Source organism: Gracilinanus agilis, chromosome 1 (assembly GCF_016433145.1).
Source record: "Gracilinanus agilis isolate LMUSP501 chromosome 1, AgileGrace, whole genome shotgun sequence".
In the NCBI taxonomy this organism is placed as follows: domain Eukaryota; kingdom Metazoa; phylum Chordata; class Mammalia; order Didelphimorphia; family Didelphidae; genus Gracilinanus; species Gracilinanus agilis.
This window is the reverse complement of record NC_058130.1, coordinates 207,615,171-207,635,814: the sequence shown is the minus strand read 5'-3', so window position 1 is coordinate 207,635,814 and position 20,644 is coordinate 207,615,171. Positions and strand designations below refer to the sequence as shown.

The following is a 20,644-nucleotide window of genomic DNA, read 5'->3' as shown; positions in this document are numbered from 1 at the left end:
AAGAACATTAGAGCTTCTAGAACAGGGTTAGGCTATGGTCAAACTTACTCTTGAGTGAATTCTCCTTGACAGCTTTGTGAAATATGGATTGGAGATGATAGAAATTTGAGGTAGAGTGGATGTGTAGGAGGCTGTTGTGATAATTCAGGTGAAAGGTGAAAAAGACTTGCATTAGAGCTTTGTCCGTGTTAATGGAAAAAGGGATAAATGATGAAATCCTGGAAATATAAAAACCAAATATGCTTAGTTCTCAAATGGATCTTTGATCTCATTTATTTGAAAGCCCCCTCCCACAGAGCAGAAGCTAACCCATACTTACCCATTCCTTGTTACTCTTTTCCAAATGCTCCCATTAGTACACTATAGGATGCCCACTCAGAGTACTTAAAGTCTTCCTAACTTTATTCTTTTCTAGATTATGCACAAGAAGAGAAATGTTCCTTTATCCAAAAATTGAATCTGTGGTTATCTAGGGTGAGCAAAATATTTCTTAAGAGAAAAAATAGTAAATTAAATATTGGTAAGTGGTAGAAGAGTAATCCTTTTAAAATTAGTGATACCAAAGGGCATCCTATGATTCAGAAAATGTGCATTTTACTCACTAAATATACTACAAGTGATTTATCATATATAGTCATATAAATACACATATAAATATGTATATCAACATGTCCATATTATATGTATGTCAAATAAATTATGTATGTATATTTAAACTAGGAAAAAATATCACAGAAATCAAACAGGAGCAAAGCAGCCCTACCTTTCATTCAGAGTTGTATACCTTGAAGGCTGTAGTACATTTTTGACAATATAGAATTCTGGTGTTAAAAGGGTTAATGAATACCTGAAATGACAATAACTAATTTATGTAAGTATCTAAAATTTACAAAATTCTTTTTTTTCTTTGAAATTTTTATTTAATAAATTTAGGATATTTTTCTATGGTTACAAGATTCATGTTCTTTTCCTCCTCTCTCGCCACCTCCCTTCCAATAGCCGCTGTGCAGTTCCACTGGGTTTTACATGTGATATTGATCAAGACCTATTTCCATACTATTGATATTTGTATTAGGGTGCAAATTTACAAAATTCTTTTTTTTCTTTTTAAACCCTTACCTTCGTTCTTGGAGTCAACATAGCTCCTAAAACAATATTCCAAAGGTACAGACTTGACCATGCCACCCCTTGACTCCAGAATCTTAAATGGATCATTCTCTCCTCGAGGATAAACTATAAACACCTCAGTCTTGAATTTAAAGCACTTCCTACCTTATCTGGCTTCTGCCCATCTTTTCATATTTAATATTTCTGTCTTTCATTGTACTCTGTGTTCCGGTCAATTACTAAACTATTCTTGAATTCAATTCATCATCTCTTAGTATTTTAATTCATACAAACTCTGCTCCATATCTAGAGATTGGAATCTCCTTCAGAGCAGGCTGTCTTTCCCCCCTTTTTGTTGCACTTAACACAATACATGGCACATGGTAGACATAATAAACGCGTGTGTGTGTGTGTGTGCATGTGTGTGTGTGTGTGTGTGTGTTTTTAATGGAATGCATTCCCTCTTCCACCCTCTACCTCTCAGTATCCTTATCAGCATTCATTTCAGGCTCACCCCAAATGTCCTTTCTTCCATGAAGCCTTCATTGATTTCCTCCCTACCTCCCACCCAAATTGATGCTTATGTGAAATTACCTTGTATTTTCTTCTTTGTGTGCATGTTGTTTCCCCTAGGGGAATTTAAGCTTCTTGATTGCAGGTAGTGTTGTACTTTTGTCTTTGCTTCCAAAATACCCACCAGAATGCTTTTTGCATAACCACTACTTAGTGAATTGAATTAGAAATATGATCTTTTGATGTAAGTTGAAGATTTTGTATGTGTCAGATTTATAGGGAAGACTTTTGTTTTGCTTGAAGAAAGAAAGTTAAATAGTTATGATCTAGCTAATAAAAATGAGAATGAGAAATAATTTAAGGGAGATTCTTTATTAGAAGTATGAATGATGAGCCCCATAAAGGAAATTCATTTTATTACATCACTGAAATGTCCCTTTCTGTTCTCAGTTATTGATACCCAACCAAAGGGCTCCATTATTTTTTCTAATTTTTATCTTCCAAGTATTATAGTCTGCTGTGTGTTATTCTATAAGTATTTATCACTGTTCAGCAACCTAAAATTCCTTAAAGCCTGCCCAGAGATTTGTTTTATCTCTCAAGGTCTCCTTATCTTACCCCCTCCTTTTTTTTAATTTTCGGGTATTCCAGTATAGATGACAAAAATACTTTTGCCTTAGAAAATGAGAAATTCTCTTCAGTGAGTTGATATTATCCTTTGTTTTTTTTTTAAACAGAGCTATAACACTGGAGAATCAGCTGGTGATCTTGGCAACAACAGCAGGTGATACAGGAGGTTACTATGTCCAGGCTGTGAATGAAAAAAATGGAGAAAATAAGACAAGTCCATTCACTTATTTGAGCATAGAAAGTGAGTTTTAAAAATGCTAAATGAAAGCTTGAATGATGCTAGTGAAAACAACTTGATTTAATCAACAGTAGTTATAATATGACATTTCTTTAATTAACCTGATTGTCTTACATTTATCAAATACTAAAAGTATGTGAATTGAACTTTAACTTTTAACTTTCTTTAAAAATAATATTTGGTTATGTCAGGAAATGTTGACATATATAATATTTGTGAATGAAAGTTCTTTTAATTATATGAAGTTTTATGCCTTTGCTTTTACAAATTTGTACAGAGTCTTTTCCTTTTAAAAATATTTTTTCCACTAAGCAAAATTGTATTCATGAGTCTCATTTAGGAATAGAAGAGCTAAGACAGTTATGTCTATCTGTCCCTGCTAGAAAATCCTTAAGAAATAAACTGCACTAAATGTATATAATAACAAACTCATTTCTATACCTGATAAAAAGTAATATTCTCCATCACTCACCTTAATTATGCTATAATATGATTCATGAGAGATCTTCATTACAATTTCAATTTATCAAGGAAATTCACTTTAAAATTTTAACCTCTAAAAGAAAGCTTATGAGCTTAATCTCAGTGGTGAATAGCAGATTCTAATAGAGAAGAAAAGGATGCTGAATACTGAGGCAGCTCATTGGCTATGACTTTGTATATTAAGATTTGTTTATGCATCAAAAAAGCCTATAGTTGGTCACCAAGTTTTTATATATCCTAGTTTTTAATATTCAGATACTCTGATGTCATCAGGGTATAAAACATACCAATGATGTTGAATAAGCACAGTTTAGGAAACTGTGATAATGAATAGTAAATTTTAAAATATTATGATCACATTGCAGGAGTTAGCTATAAGGACTATCAGTCTCAAAAAAAAAAAAAAGGAATAAGCTATGTAATGTGGTCAAAAGGGAAATGATCTAGCCTCATTCATGGGATTGGCTAGATATGGGGTTTTTTACTTAAATAATTTTTCCTTTTGTTTTGGAAAATTATGAAAGAAGGATTATATTTTATTTAAGGAGTTTGTGCAAGAGGGGAAAATGGAAACCAAAGGGTCAACAGACATGGATTTGAGCAATTCCATTCTATCCATTGTGTGTCCCCAAGAGTAACCTGTATATCCCTTTTCATTATCCTTGGCTTCCTCAATTCTTCTGGACCCAACAACATTATATCATCTTAGGGAAAGAAGAGAGAGTGTCTTGTGGCACAAAGAAGGCTGGCATTGGAATCATGAAGATTTGAGTCCAAGTTCTGCCCCTGACACCTCTTGCTACCTCAAGCATCTCTTGAAGACCAATGAGTGCAGATCTCTAGCCATAGCCACTGTGTCCGTGGCCACTCAGGGACCTTCCTACATTGATAAGATCACAGATCCAGATCCAAAACATTCACAGAAAGCAATCCAACTGTCCCGACAATAGGAGCATGTGTTAGTCTGGGGACAAAAATGTTTGTTTTTTATGCTTTAACTCAGGTTCTGGAATTTTCACTGTCTCAGAGATTTAGACCCATTGATTGTTTCTAGGATTCTCAAAAAATTCGATGCATGGGGCATACAGATGTAAATATATACAGGAAGGTAGAATTATGCTAAAATCGATTATTATTTAAAGAAAAAAATCCCAAAATAACAATGAAGAAATGATGTTATTATATTAAGTAAAACACGTATAAGCTGGATCATTGTCTTGATATTTGGTTTCAGATTTTACAAATATAATTACTAGTTCTACTTAGACTTAATTGGCTATTCTCTGAAAGAGCTACAGAATAGAGCTAAGAAAGATAACTAGTCAAGTAGGGTTAAATTTTAAAAAATGAAAAAAGAGATTGACTTCATTATAGAAGAAGAAGAAAATAAAGAAAATAAATTTAAGAAGCTTCTAATTAATATCAGTTATTAGTGTGCTTGGTGGATTCCTATATGCTTAGAGTCTATAAATTAATAAGAGACAATTTTAAATAAAAAATTTATTATTTTGAGACCTCAAGGATCTAACATCATGAAGTCTGTAAGTAGAATTGATTGAAATCTATAGAAATTTTAACATCTAATTTCAGGCAATAGTTTATGTGGTTTGAAAGTATCCAGAAAGTAGACCAGATGCTGCTTATAAATATTTTAATTAACTGAATTGTGCTTGGTTTCCAAATACTTCATATGCCCACAACCTGGAAGAGGTGGTAATAAGCAATGCAATGCCCAAAAAAGCTAGAAATAAGGAGAAAAAGAGAAGATGAATAAATTTGTTATTCATTTATAGGTATTGGCTCAGTGTATAACCACATCTAGGTATTTTTCTTCCTATAAATTAATTAAATTTTTTTCCTTCTTATAAATTAATTTTAAAAAACTCCAAGAACAGAGTTCTTGATAAATTTTCATGGGCCATCATAGTTTTACATTTTTACCCCACATCCCATTTCAAAGCAGTACTTCCTAGAAGGAATTTATCCACTCTACCATAGAATTAAAATTGAAATCTTATACCTTAACCACCAGAGCTTTTCTTAAGTCATGAAATATTGAATCTTACTAGGTTTATTAGTAAATTAGATATTCTCAAGACCTATTCATAATGCTAGTAAGACATAGTGTGTTCTGCAGACAGACATCTCTCTCTCTCTCTTTTTTTCCTTCTGATGCAGGCTTTGTAAAAACATAAAACAAGATTGATGAAATTTTTTAAAAAACTTGCCAGCCAGCATTTCTGAAGAGTCAAAAGATAATACAGCCAATTATCATTTAACGAAGATAAATTTTCTCCTAGCCTAGAGAGTATAAAGAAGGAAACCTTTGTGGTGGATAAGATTGGAATAGTCGGGCCTGGAAATTAAACTCCTACTTTGGTCATATTGTAATTAATTTAAAATATGAGGGTGTCATATTGCCCTACCTCTAGCTTCCAGTTCCAATAACAAAGCATCTATTCTGCAGCCACAGCACTGGTGAAATGAAGTAGAGAACCTTAGTCACCTTTGAAGAGAAACTTAGTCACCTAATTGATATACCATCATCCAATTAAAAGGACAGAAAATACATTTCAGGTTTTTAAAGATGCTGATGTTTCTAAAAAGCACAAATATGTATTTGAAGGCTAAAATACACATATAAGTCCTTTTGATATGTTTGGCTACTGTTGCCTTCTGTGGAAACTAAAGGATAAAGAGAATTTAGATAACAAGCATAACTGTTGGAAACAAAATGCATACCGTAATGGTACCACCTGCTGTTTCTGTGACTGTTTAGTTGATGATAATATCTCACAGCATTTCCCCTATGTTTATATGGATAAGAAGATAAATTACTGCAGGTTTTGCATAGATATTTTCTGTCAGGAAGGGGTGACGACTCTATTGAACTAACAGTTCACCCAGTCACTATGAAGATTTGCTGCCAACTAGGATTGTGAGTTTGCTTTGAAGTTTTAATGTGACTTACATTCAGCAGATGTTAAGGACATAGGTGGGATTGTTGGAAGCATCACTGTATGAATTTTTCATAGCTAGTTCCTGAAGCTCAGGTGCACACTGGAGAAAGAATGGGCTGAACTCTCTAGAGAGGAGATATTTCTATTCTGAGGTCAAACTCAGGCAAGCTTTGTAAAGCTGCCAACCTGTTTGCAATCTTTCTTTTAAGGACTTTACATTCACTTAACTTCTAGGGGGCAGTTCATTCAGAACAGAATTCACACATCAATTAGGTTCTCTTCTGTAAAAGCATGGAAGTAAAAGATGAAGAAAATGATCCCTGGCAATAGTATTGACCAACTCTGCTGATCTTATACAAAAAAAAAAAGAAAATGACATCTGACTCTTTGTAAGACATGATGCTTCATTGTTTTAAGGTCAGCAGTGTCTATTCCCCAGTCTTTCCCTAATTGAGGTTTCTTTTCATCCTCGGTGTGAAGAATCATATTCCCTCTCTCTTATCTTGTCCCTTCCACCCAGGGGTCAGGATAGGGAGAACTGAGAACTGTAACCTGGGATTTTACTGGCCTCATGTACATACACGAGGATTGTTCCTGTGCAGAGCTTAACTTAAAGTCTCAGTGTGGTCCATTCTACTTTCGGTACAGTCCAAAAGTAGATTAGACCACCCTTAGAGGTAACAGATTTCCTGTCACCAGAAGTCTTCAATTAAAGAGCAGGTAGCTACTTGTTATGTATGATATAAGGACAGCTTGTTGGTACTAGGGATTAAAAGCTGGGTCTGGAGTTAGCCTGACTTCAAATCTAGCTTTAGACTCTTATTACTGTCCCTGGGCAAGTCATTTACTTTTTCTGTTTGCTTCAGTTTCTGGAAATAAGAATAGCTACCTTCCAGGTATTTTCATGATCAAATGAAATAATAATCTAAAGGGCTTAGCAAAGTGCCTGGCAAAAAAGGAAGACCTTTATAAATGTTAGTGATGATGATGTTGATGGTGGTGATGATGATGATGATGATGTTGATGATGAGGAACTGGAGATTCTTTTCTGAATGCGGATTGGAATGGACAGCTGCTGAGGTCTCTACTGACTTCAGATTCTATGATTAGTTAATAAACCTATCCTTCAGCTATTACCACCAAAACAAAGCTATGGGATTACCTTTTCTATTGTATTTTATTTTTCCAACCCTTACCTTCCACGTTAGAATCAATACTATGTATTTGTTGAAGGCAGAGGAACAATAAGGAGTAGTCAAGCCAAGTCAATTGCCCAGGAACACACAGTTACAAAGTGTCTGAAGTCAGATTTGAACCCAGGACCTCATGTCTCCCGAACTGACTCCCTATCCACTGAGCCACCTAGCTGCCCACCATGGGATTATCTTTAATGCATATGCACAGAAACAAACTATGTTTTGTTTTGTTCAAGGTCCATTGTGAGTCTATATTTCTAAAACTATTGTTCACCAACCTTTCCTGGTGCATTCACTTTGAAGAGCCAGTTAGTACAGTTACCTATGGCATAGACTGAAATCATGTACCATAGTAGATCATGTCCTGATCATATACAGTAGTAGCAAAATATTCTCCTCATGAACTTAGGGCACCCTCTCCTACAGATACATCCATTGTCAGGGGGAATAGTAGACAGAAACATAGGTAATATGAGGTGAAAGAAGCCTATATCTCTGGCCCCTCAGGGCCCTGTTATCCTTTCTCTTGTCCTTTCTTGTTTTCATGCTGCTTTCTTGGGTACAACATTTCTACTGGGAAAATTGCTCAACTGAACTCCATGGACCTCCTCTCCACAACTCTGTAGAGATATCAGAGCTAATTCTGTGATGTAACTGAATGTAAGGCTGTCTAACTTGCTTTCTAAAGGCCACCAAGATCATGGTTGTTCATTAGGTTGGCCAGAAGAACAGTTAGGTGGCCTGGCATCAAGAAGATTTCGGTTCAAACTGAGCCCCAGATACTTACTAGCTGTGTGTCCCTGGGCAAGTCACTTCACTTCCTTGTGCCTCAGTTTTCTCACCTGTAAAATTGAGATAATAATGGCATCCACCTCCAAGGATTATTGTGAAGATTGAATGAGGTAAATTTGTAAAGTGCTTAACAAAGTACCTAAAACATGATATTTTAATAAGTTTCCTTCCTTCTTCCTTTTCTTCCTTCTTTTCTTCCTCCCTTTCTCCCTCACTCCTCTCCTCTCTCCTTCCTTCCCTCTCTCCCTCCCTCCCATCCTTCCTTCCTCTTTAACAAAGAAGCATAAATATTTCTTTATACTTTTATATATTTTGTTTACATACTTCATACTTTGTTATATACTTTATACTTTATTAAATATTTCTTTATACTTTCTTTATAAGAACTTAATGGCCCATTGCCAGTTTTGCACCCTTTACAATCATTCAGAGTGGCTATTCAATTTCTCTAATGAACTTTGCCCCACACTCTTATATAAACTATGAAATATTAAATACAAGAGTGGAATAATAATGTAAGTTAGGACAAGAGATGTCCCAGTGTACTATTTAATTAACATATGAATGGTACTGACAAGAAGTGGCATAGGTACTCAGAAATGTTAGAAATAAAAATAGACTAGGCATCATGGTGATGATGAGAAGTGTGGTAGTCTTTAAAGGAGAACAGAATGATTTGGATAGAGAGAGAATATTACAGGAACTTGATTCAGTATTTCATTTGGTCAGTGATCAATGTGAGGACTATCTCCAACAGATTAAATCATGACCTGTCTACAACTTTTTATATTCTATAGTTTTTGTACCATTATTCCTATAAATCCTCCATAGAAGATCCATCTACTCAGTGCCTGGGAGGCCTACCTATAGGTCTTTTAGCATTCCATGAATACCCTTACAAACCATAGATTCTCCATCTCTTCTGCTTCACTCTTACTATATGACTAGTCTGTCTCTTCCTTCAATCATCTATTTCCTGAATATCTTTTCTGCCAGTCACCTTTGGCAGCACTGAGGCCTTGGCATATCTGCTTCCATCAGCCTTGTGTTGTGCAATTTTAATTCTTTAGAGATTTTGCTGTTTCATTATTTGAAGATATGCAACAGCTTCGCCAGGCTAAGGTTGATATTTAAAAAAAATTTCTGTGCCAAGGAACCTGGGTTCATTGAGAGTATTGTCTAATTTCCTAAATGGGCCATTCTTCTTATTATCTGTTTCTGGTTTCAGCTCATTGTTTTTCTGTAGAACTTATCCAAAATAGCATCATTATTGGGCTATATATCCAAGTATTAGCAATGAGCATTCTTCATACATTTGTTTTTTCTTTGTGGGTTGTTATTCAACCTCTTTGAGTGATCATTCCATGAATATCTAACCTTTTCATCTCCTAATTTCCATCATACACCCTCCCTATTAGTGATTGCCTTATTCGGCCTAATATAGACACACACCAATCATGTTTCACTTCATTCCTCCTCCCCAGGTTTGGGACCAAAGAGCCTAGTGAATCTGATCAAGTTAACTCTGCCATTGCCCATGGAAGAAATATATCAGACTATTGCCTTATGACTACTCATTAGCCTCTCTAGCTACCATAGCCCTATATATGTCCTCTCCCTGGTTAGAATGTAAGTTTCTATAGGGAAGGCATTTTTTTCTCCAGTGTTTAACATATACTAAGTACTTAATATATGTTATATTCATTTACTCATAAATTACTTTAGAGTACTGATGTTTGATGCCATCCAGTAGTAGTTCTCCTCAAATAAGAGCATTTTGAAAAACTCTCCATCTCTAGGGAATCTGTCTTCCATTAAATTTTATGTAGAACAAAACTCTGGAATTTGAAAAGTACTAGGGTTATACTAGGGAAAGTAAGTAGCCAGTTTGATTAAAATCAAGTGTTTGCATTAAAGAAGAACATAATATAGTTTTTGGATAAAATCAGATATGATCCCTATGAGAGTGCACCACCTACCTGTATAATTTTATTTCCTAATCCCCCCCAAATCATCATTAGGATTATTATGTCATATTTGTTTCTATAAAGAAGTCAGTCCCTATATATGATAAACATTTTAGTGACTTATAAAATCACTAAATGACCCCAAAATCTTAATGCATTTTCCTAAAAAATAAAATACTACTTTTATGGTATTAAATAAAAACTACTTATATGTATATAATACAGACATTACATATAGAAGAGATTTATCCAATAAGATTTCAAAGATTTAAAATTTTTAGCTTTACCAATCTTCCCAGGCTACCCACTGCCTCTATAAATGTGTTGTTTATAAACACTGAACTCAGTGTTCATAGGTAGAGAAATTCCTTTGTCCTGTCATCTTATGGTAAGGCCTGCAGAGCATGACAAGAAAGATTCTCTGTCCTTTGGAGAAGAAAGAAGTCTACCCTAGTCATAGATCTTGGTAGATTATTTTGTTTGAAATCAAATGGTCAGAATCAACTGACAAGGAATTTAAGATTACTCCAGAAAAGTCTTGCAATAGATAAAATAGCATCTACAGGTTTACAATATTCAGGATGACTCAGCATTTTATTTATAGCTTACATGTGTAGTTAATATCTTTTTACTTCTAATCACTTTTGCTATTACATTCATTGAAATGATTTGCCTCTTATCTCTGTCACTATAATTGATATGTGAGGATAAGAAATTCTTTGAGGATGCAAACAAGGGAGATGGAAAATTGAATTTGCCTTGCAATCATTTTATAAACTCTGACATGCGTCCATTATATATCCTGTCTGGGGAAATGCTGAACGAAGTTAATGGTTATTTGTTGGAAGGAGACCACAGTACCAATTCTTTCACTTGGAAAAAAAATGTTTTAATGACTAGAATATCACCTACCCAAATCTTCCCTCTTCGAAGACATTGTCCTGTCTGGAGTTTCACAGTTTCAAAAGAAAATTACCACAATTTGGTAAGCTTGCTGGTTGCTCATGCTCTGTTATTTTTAAGGCTTACTTATCAGCCCACTCCAGACACATTTGCCTCTTCCCAGTATTTTCCATTATTTTACAAATGCATTCATTTTGGTCTTTTGACCAGTTTTCTGCAGTTGCTGATCAATTGTTGCCTGTTCAAGTTCTCTCCACTTGGAACAACTAAAGGTTCTAAAATCCACATTTTTATTCTCTGTGAGTCCTTTCACAATTTTTTATTCTTTAACAGAATTAAAAAGTATCTTTTACTGATTCATTGGAGAATATAGATCAATTGTACTTTTTTATAATGTAGTAATTGTACTGTGAGCCAAACTAATTCTTGCATTACACAATCTGAGTTATTACCAGAGCTGATTTGACCTACAGTCCACATTATTATTCCAAGTACAATATTGATAAAAGATGGGATATATTGCCAGGACCAATCTAGCTAAGAGTAGAGAGGGACATCATCACCAGTAGATAGTCTTTTAGAAGATGACCACTTAGACCACAGCAACCTCTGAAATAGAAAAAGATTCCCTCTAGTCTTGGGAGTAACAGAAGAGAGGGCAGAAGATGCTAAATATCATGCCAGCTTTAGAATGTCTATAAAAATTAACTTAACTCCAGGCACTTTAAATGTCCAATCACCAAGAAATTGACACTATCAGAAAACCTGAACCATATCAAGAATGATGTTTTTACAATAATCAAAACCGTAAGACAAATAAATAGAAAGATTGCTTATGGATTCTCTTCAAAGAGGCTGAAGAAAATCACAAAAAAAATAAAAATAAAATTTCCTGTTCGCTAAGATATAGTTCAGTGGTTCCCAAACTTTTTTTGGCCTGCTGCCCCCTTTCCAGAAAAAATATTACTTAGCCCCCTGGAAATGAATTTTTTTTAAATTTTAATGGCAACTAATAGGAAAAATAAATGCACCTGTGGCCATCACCGCCTCTCTGGATCACTGCAGCACCTACCAGGGGGCGGTAGCACCCACTTTGGGAATCACTGATATAGTTGGTGAGGTAGAAATTACTTAATAGGAAGAGAAATGTATTCAAATTTTAAAAACCAGAGGTAATTCCTCCCTTCCCCATTAATATTTATACAATCCTTATTCTTTATTTGCTCAAAGGGCTCTGGCTGAAAATTTGTGTAAAATATCCATCTTATAATTCAATATTCACCATAACAGATCCCTTTGAGATGCCTTCTCATCATTGTAATATCCAAAGTTCCTCTTAAACAATGGAAAAGAATGTACCTCTTCTGTTTTTCTTTCTTTTATTTTTCTTTAATCTTTTTTTTTACTCTTTTTCAATCATCATGTGATTAAAGTTATATAATTCTACAAATGTTCAGGTCAAGATTTGAAGAGCTAACTCCTTGGTTGTCTTAGCAATGGGCATTTGTTCATTAAGTGCCTCAGTTGACTCTAGGTAATTCTTTTTTTTAATTTTGTTAACCTTCATCTTCTATTTTGGGATTAATAGTATCGATTGGTTCCAAAGCAGAGGAACTGTAAGGGCTAAGCAATGTGAATTAAATTACTTGCTCAGGCTCACTCAGTTAGAAAGTGTCTGAGGCCAGTTTTGAATCCAGGACCTCCCGTCTCTATTTGGCTCTATTTGGTCTCTGACTCTTGGACAATTCTGATAAAATCTCTTCTAACTTGGTATCCCTATCAGTTTCTGAAGACCTTTTTTATAGTTGTACTCTGAGTTTTTTCTATACTTTTGTTTCAAGGATCTTTTGTGTCTGCATCTATGTTTCTCAAAATAAAATGCTTTCTAAAAATAAGGATAGACAGTATTAAAGATAAACTAAAATTATGGAAGCTCATTATTTTGGCTCCTGCTGCTTGAAAATTCCTTTAATACTTTGCCTACCATATCTGTATGTGAGTATGAATTCATAGACTTCAACCCTTTCAGGAATCTTAATTTCATCCATGTGCATTTTTCAGCCAATGATGATCATAACCCTTTCAACTTTCAATAGAGAGTCTTCAACAGTCTCAATGGCTTAATAACTTGTCAACCTGCCACCAAACTGCTGATAAATTCCTCAGAACTTAGGTTCTCAAAAACAATCGTCACTGGGCCCATACTTGAAGCCTTTCTAGTTTGGTAAGCACTGATTCTCTCTATTCAATTTGAGCACATCTGTCCTCCTATATAGTATGATCATGTATGTTAAAAGGACAATTGATAACTGACCAAACTTGCCTTCTGTTGTAATCACTTTTGAGATTCTATAGTCATCCCTGTGTCAAGGTTTGATTAGGCATCAGGGAAGAATTTCAGTTGAAGATACACACATACATACACAAACATACATGCATAAACATAAATATAACTTGGAATTATCTTTGTCACTGAAGTACATAATGGAGGGTTGACTTTCTACCTATCCTAAATATTTAACTAATTAAAATATCAACATCGATTGATTAATTAGCCTCATTTATTGTTATATATGCAGTATAACAATTGAGAAACTTTTGACAGTACCTACTTAGTTCCACCTTTGCCACTTAGTCATAATGCTTTATTACTGATCACTATAAATGATGTTCTTTCAGCTATTAGAGAAGGCAATTACAGTGGGTAATTAAAATTGTAGATCTTTACAATGTGGTTGAGAATGTTAAATCAACTCTTAAGAGTGTCAGTGAGAGGGTCTGTTAAAATGAAAGAATAATTAGCCACTCTCAAGACCATTACCAAAAGTAAGATTGTTGGACTCCTCAATGCCAAGAACAATTTGTTCATTAGGCATCAAATGGAAATTTTAATGCCAGAAGTAGTAGGGACTAGCAACATATCTAATAATTTCTAAAAATTTTGTATGGTACATAATTAGAACCTGTTTTCCTCTTGTGGTTCTTTATTGCTTCCAATTATTATTCTGTCTATATAGTCTTCGCCACTCATTATAGCAAAGAAAATGCTACTAAAGAAAACAAACTTTTTATGAGTCAGTATTGAATTATTATCAGAAATTTAAGTCATTTTAGAATTAAAGCTCTTCAGTATAGTCTGACTGGCACCGTAGTTATTTTTCTAAGGCATTCAAGCTCTTTTCAAGATTTTTTTAAAAATCATTTTTGGATAATTTTGTGAGATAACGATTAATGTATATGTTTGAATGACCTCTTGGACAACACAAGTAGTTTATTGAAATGACCCTCTTTGGGTAGCAGTTATGGAAGGTAATATTCAAGTCCAAAGTTGAAGACTCTATCTTTGATTTATCATTTTAGAGGACCTGTCATTTAAAAGAGACCTTCAAAGTTATTTAAGCTCTAAGTCCTCATTTTATAGAATAAACTGAGACCCAAGAAAAATCAGGTTGACTTGCCAAGGGTCACACAGGTAGTAAGCTAGCCCTCCATTTTATTTCCTATCCTTAGAGTGTGCTTAAGTCATTGGAATAGAGAAGAATCTATCATTTCTTGGGGGGGTCAAAAAAGAAGGAAGAAGAGTAGAAGGAACTGGGCTAGTCAAAGAGTGCCTTTCAAATGACCCTGAAAGACTTTTACTTATATATTTTGTTGAAGTTGGTATTAAATGTCCCAAGATACACTATTCTCTTCACCTTCCTCTAAAGACTCTTCCACAGCCTAATATATCTCTCTGTCAGAATGTCACTCTCTGGTTTTATTAACACTGACAGGGTTGAATTGCACAAAGGTTTGCTCTCATTTGGGAAAATTTCCAGCATAAATGTGCTCCAGAATTGAAACCTCTCCCTATCCATTTCTTCTGACTTGTGGAATCATCCAAATTAATCAGAATGACTTACGTACAGAAGTCACCTGCAAAAATCAGTTCCTAGTTATTTTGTTAATTGCAGATAGCTGACACAATTCCACATTTCTTCATTCTCATAGAAAACTTAACTTTCACTAAATGTTCAAAGTAACCAAAAAGTAAGTCAACCAAAAAAAAAAAAAGAATGAAAAAAATTTCACACAAAGAAGAGTAGAATATAGACTATCCTTTAAGGAAAAAGGAGTTCATTTCAGTCATAAGTATTTATAAAGTTGTAATCAAGAATGATAAAATTAATTTTTGGAAAGAAATCAATTATTTAACTCATTTGATTTTTAAGATTTTAGCTGGTCCAGATCTAATCTTTCTAATACTGCAACTAGGTAGCACAAAAGATGCTTAATTCTAGCTAGGTCAATTGATGTATTTCATTAAATTATATGTATTATTTAGAGGAGCTATTTGGTGCTCTATTTGATGTTCTAAAAGATAATTTAGTTTGTTTTCAATGTCTATAAAGGAACAAAGGGAAGAGGGCAAGCATTTAATTAAGCACTTAGTATATGCTAGGAACCATACTACATATTTTAAAAATATAATCTCATTCTCTTCACACAAAAACCATGGGATGTAAATGCTCTTATTATCTCTATTTTATAGATGAGGAAATTGAGGCAAATAGAGATTGTGTCTTAACAAGGGTTACATAGCTATTAAATATCTGAGGCTGGATTTGAGCTCTGGCCTTCCTGATTCCAATCCCAAAGCTGGGATCACTGTGCCACTTAGATGCCTTTATAATTCAGACCGTTTTTAAAAAAAATTAATTTTAGCTCCTAACATATGATTTTTAACTCTTCATGATTTTGGCATTCAAACATATTGTATGTGCTCTGTTAGTAGGACTCTAAAATCTTATCTAATAATTGCAAACAAATTTCTATTTACCTTTACAAGCCAAATGTTTGGGGCTTTCATAAAAGAAGAATCTGGAAGGAAAATATCCTAAGGTATTACAGATTTAGAATTATGCCTTTTTTTAAAAAACGAAAGAATTAAGGCACATAGAAGCTAAGTGACATTGTTAAGGTCACAGTTAGTAAATATGAGGACTGATACTGGAAAGCCAAATATTCTGACTCAAGTCCTGTACTCTTTCTACCACATCCTGCTCTCTCTTTTATTTTATTTTTTAATTTTTTTAAACCCTTACCTTCCATCTTGGAGTCAATACTGTGTATTGGCTCCAAGGCAGAAGAGTGGTAAGGATAGGCAATGGGGGTCAAGTGACTTGCCCAGGGTCACACAGCTGGGAAGTGTCTGAGGCCACATTAGAACCTAGGACCTCCCATCTCTAGGCCTGGCTCTTTCCACTGAGCTACCCAGCTGCCCTTCTGCTCTCTCTTTTAAAATGGAAAGGTGTTCAATTTATTTGTTCCAGCCATTCAAAATTCCTCCATTAGGAATAATTATTTCCTCTACACCAGAGATATGTAGCAAATGATTTTTTAAAAAAATTAAAATCTATTTATCTACTTTCTTTTCCATATCACATCCCTAGAGTAAAAAAAATGAAAGGAAAAACAAAACCTTTGTAACGTATATGAGAGGGAGCCACTAAAATGTATTAAGTAGGAGCATACGAGACCCTTGAAGGCCTTGTTATCCTTTACCCTATTCTCCAATCCAGATAAGTGCTCCAGTGTAGGTTCTAATATTTGAACATCACACCTACTCCCCCAATTCCCATAAACACCCTTCCCAAAAAGAAAATGTTTACTTTATTCACATGTTATTAACTTCTTTTTTTGTGGGGGCGGGGGCATAGTTCAGAGCTCTCTTTAACATGACCTTGATGTGTTTGAGTTAAATATTTTGTCTTATTTCTGCCTTTTTAATGAAGACAGTCTGTGATTTGTAATTTTCTCTTTAGTTATAAGCATTAGGGAAAAAGGTGGGGCTTAGGACTTCATCTTCAGGATTAGCCACATCAGAATATTTTTAAATTATATGATATTCCTTTATTAGCTTTAATATATTTTCCCATCTCTTTGATTTTTAATCCATCATGCTTTTTATTAAAATTAATTAGCTATTGAAGCAATATAATTATGAGTACCCATTGATTTTGTTACATACTTGAGCCCTCATTGTAAAACTTATCTCCATTTCTATGACATCTATGACAATGGATTGCATTATAGATGAACTTGACATAATAAAGCAATCATTTATTGATGAGTTTTTTTTAAGCAGGTAGGAGTTTGAACAAAGCAAAGCCATTTTATATTTTTAAAGTACCAATATGAAGTATGTAGCTTTATATAAATATTCAGTGCAGCCTTATTCCAGTGATATAGATTGCAACCCCTCAGTGATTTTGTAATTGGTATTTGAGGATTATGATGTCCCAAACTTTCATTACCTCTTCTCTAACCTACCGAAGAACTTTCCTAGTTTAGCTATGCTGATCCTTTTCTGATGAATAAGGCTACAGTCAAGTCTCTCTACTCAAGGATCTGCTCATTGGCAGAGCCTATCAAACCATGTTTTATTGCTGTTGCCTTTGAGAACCCTGCATTACCTTGATGCTACAACAAGTTATCAGAGTAATAAGGAAAATTTTTAAAAAAGCTTAGGGGAAAATATAAATATTATACTAATGTAATAGTGAGACAGGATTTCTGTTGTTGTTTTTTTTTTTTTGTACCATGTAACACATAAGTTACTTCAGTAGCAGTAGCTGCCCATTCTTGATTTATTTGTGTTTTTTGGCAAGACAACAGAAAAACAAATTGTTGATTAATTAATTAGCTAGCTAACAAGAGAATATAATACATAATTTGTCCACCAGGTGGTGATGTATTTAAGTTATGGCCCAAGTGTTTTAATAATCAATTTAGTATGAAAGCTCATGGTTTCCCCCAAGCTGAAGTATTGCTGCTGATTACAAAAAGCATTTTCTTACAAGCTATTCACCTCATTACAATGGGCATGGCTGGGCAGGTTTAATCACCCCTACAACCCAGGTTGAAAATTTAGTCTAGGGAAAAAAAAACATATGGGAGAAGTAAGGTAGCAAAACATAAAGAAATTACTTTGCTTGATCATCTTTCCACATAATTCTCTACCTTCCCAAGTCCAATTTGGCTTAAAGATCATGAGTTTTTAATCTTTTTTTTTAATGTAATAGACTCCTTTAGCAGTCTGGTGAAGCCTATGAACCCTTTCTTAGAACAATATTTTTAAGTATACAAAAGAAAGCACATAGGATTGGAAAAGAAAATAATTATATTAAAAGCAGTTATCAAAATACATTTAAAAAAGAACAAGTTCTTAGACTCTAGGTTAGAAACCTCTGCTATAGGTCATTGAAAAAATTAAGAGGTTACTCTGTTTGGAAGCTACTGCATTTGGCTCTCCAAATACTCAAAGAAAATTGGAGCAAACCTTCAGGGTGGTAGAAGATAATTTTGGGATCAGTCTCCTTCCCTGTTCACATCAGTGGTTGAAGTTTTATAGTAGCTGCCAGATTGGTCTCACCCAGCAGTTTGGGTTCAACTTGCCATTTGGGCCCATCTACAACTCAGGGCAACCACTTTTGCCACTGTAGCTCTTCAGAATCCCCAATCCCAGTTTGTCCTATGCTGAACCCAGCTCAGGCTATAGTGCCAGTGGCAGCAAGCAATAAATGACAAAGAGCAAACAGCTGGTGATAACTTCCTCATCCACGGATAGATATCATGGGATGGGAGACTGGAAATCTCTTCAAGAGCAAGAAAAGAGGAAATAGATATATTGAAATTTATATATTTTCTTGTCTTCCCTAGTGATCCTGTCAGATTTCCAGTAGGGAGAGTAGCCATTAGAGTCACTAATAAATAAGATAATGTGATCATTTTGGGGAATGCAAAGACATAGGAACAAATACTTGTTGCTGTCGAAGAACAGATTCTCCTCATGGAAAGGAGATACAACTTATAAATAAATAAGCCTCTGAACAACAATTTAAGACAGACAGAGAGAGAGAGAGAGAGAGAGAGAGAGAGAGAGAGAGAGAGAGAGAGAAACACTGACATGTAGTGCAAAACTACTAACATGTAGAAAAGCCCTTCTAGTGTGAGCTTTCTTGAAAGAAACAGGGATTCCAAGAGATGGAGGTGAGGTGGGAGACTGCATTCCAGGAATGAGTCTTAGAAAAGACACCAAAGATTGGCAATGAAATGTTCAGCTCAGGGAACAGCTAGTAAGAATATCATTTTTGAAGGATAAGAATGTACAAATTAGTCTGAAATTAATGATGAACAGATTTTTATTATTAAATGCATATAGATAGAAATTTAGACATACTAGTTAGTAGTTGTAGATGTTCTTTTGTTAACTTTTTGGGGTTAATTCTCGAGATCTCTTTATCATCTCTGATAATCTGATAAGGACCGTTTAGTTGATAAGGAAATAATAGGACACCAAGATCTTTTTGTCAGCTCATATTTCCAGCTCTGTCTCTGGGAGCATGGAGTTTATTATATATACTTCAAGACTCATTTCACACAAAAGAACCCCACCCCAAAACTTTGCAGATGCGCAGAAGTTATAAATTATGTCATATCAAAACACAAAAGGTCTCATTGGCTTCAGAACAGACCAAGGCCAAGGCTGAATTTTGACTGGGTTCTTATCAGAAAGCCAAGTCGGGGAATATTTTTCTCAGGGTTGAATTGCCTCTGCTAAGGTTTTGGCCTTGGCTATACCAGGCAGCTACATTCCTGGCCAAAGGGGGAGAGTGTTAACCTTTTAAATACTGGCCTGCTAGGAACCTAAAGCTCTTCAATAAGACCACAATACTTTTCAGCAATAAATCACAAGGATCACAAAAGGGGTCAAAAAAGAGGAGTCTCAGATTTTTATCTATTTTCTTATTGGCTTCCCACATATTTCCCCCTTTTTTAAAAAATTAAAATGATTTATTACACAGGAAAACTTTTTAATAATGAAAGGAGTCATCAGTAGTTATAAACATCAGCTATAGGTGGATCTGATAGGATTTACAGATTAAACTGTTTATTTCTGGCTCTCTACAGCTAATAACAATACTGAGAGCATATATCTAGGGCTTTAAACATTTTCAAAGCATTTTCAAATTTTGCCACAAATTTTGTCTCCAACACAACCCAGTGAAGTAAATGATATTATTCTCCTTTTGTAGATGAGAAAATTAAGGTAGTGACAATTTGTGAGATTTGGGGGGGCATGAGGTAGCATGCCTTTGGTAGCTTTTCCTTCTTCAGGTACTTTTGGAATATATATCTCAGTCCCTCACAATTTTGTTACCCACCAAAAAGACCTCTTCTGTGTACAATTAATCTATTCTAGCAGTTTTTGCTGTCTTCATTTTTTTAGTGCCATTTCTTCCTCTTCTATGAACACATCTGAGATTGTTATGTTAAATTTCAAATATGGTGGCTATACTGCTTAGATCATTAAAAAATATGGTTTTAAAAAAATTTTTACATATCTTTTCTACCTTTTGTTAATTTGTCATCCTTCCAGTTTTATCCACGTGTGCTAAGGGTGATTTTGTTTATTTGGGCCTCCTGACAGGCTTTCTTAAACTTGTTTTATCTTCCACAGTTTCTCTCTGATTTATGAAATAATAATCTTTTATCATCCTTCTCCATAAAATTTTCCAAATAAGTTTAAATTCTAAATGGCTATATCTTTCCTTAGCTGCCATCTCTCTCTACTTGGCAAGCAAATCATGTTTGCTGACTTTGCTAGCATTTAAGCTGTTTTCATCTCTTCATTATGGCGATTGATTTACATTGATTAAACCTTCGTATAAAATTATACACTAATTATTGTCAATGTTCTTTGTTCCATCCATATCCCACTTTTTTACATCGATAAATTAAACTAAATCAGTCATTTTGTAGTTCTTTTAATTGCACATCACTTCTTATTTTATTCTTCCTTTTAAATTGTAT

General features: G+C 34.5%; 1 protein-coding gene across 1 annotated transcript in view; it reads left to right on the top strand.

Moving 5' to 3' along the window:
* Positions 1 to 20,644, top strand: part of SDK1 (sidekick cell adhesion molecule 1) — a 1,179,904-nt gene that overhangs the window by 655,285 nt on the left and 503,975 nt on the right. The window contains 1 exon segment of the mRNA XM_044659951.1: positions 2,358 to 2,491. Within this exon segment, the coding sequence (XP_044515886.1) occupies positions 2,358 to 2,491 (134 nt within the window).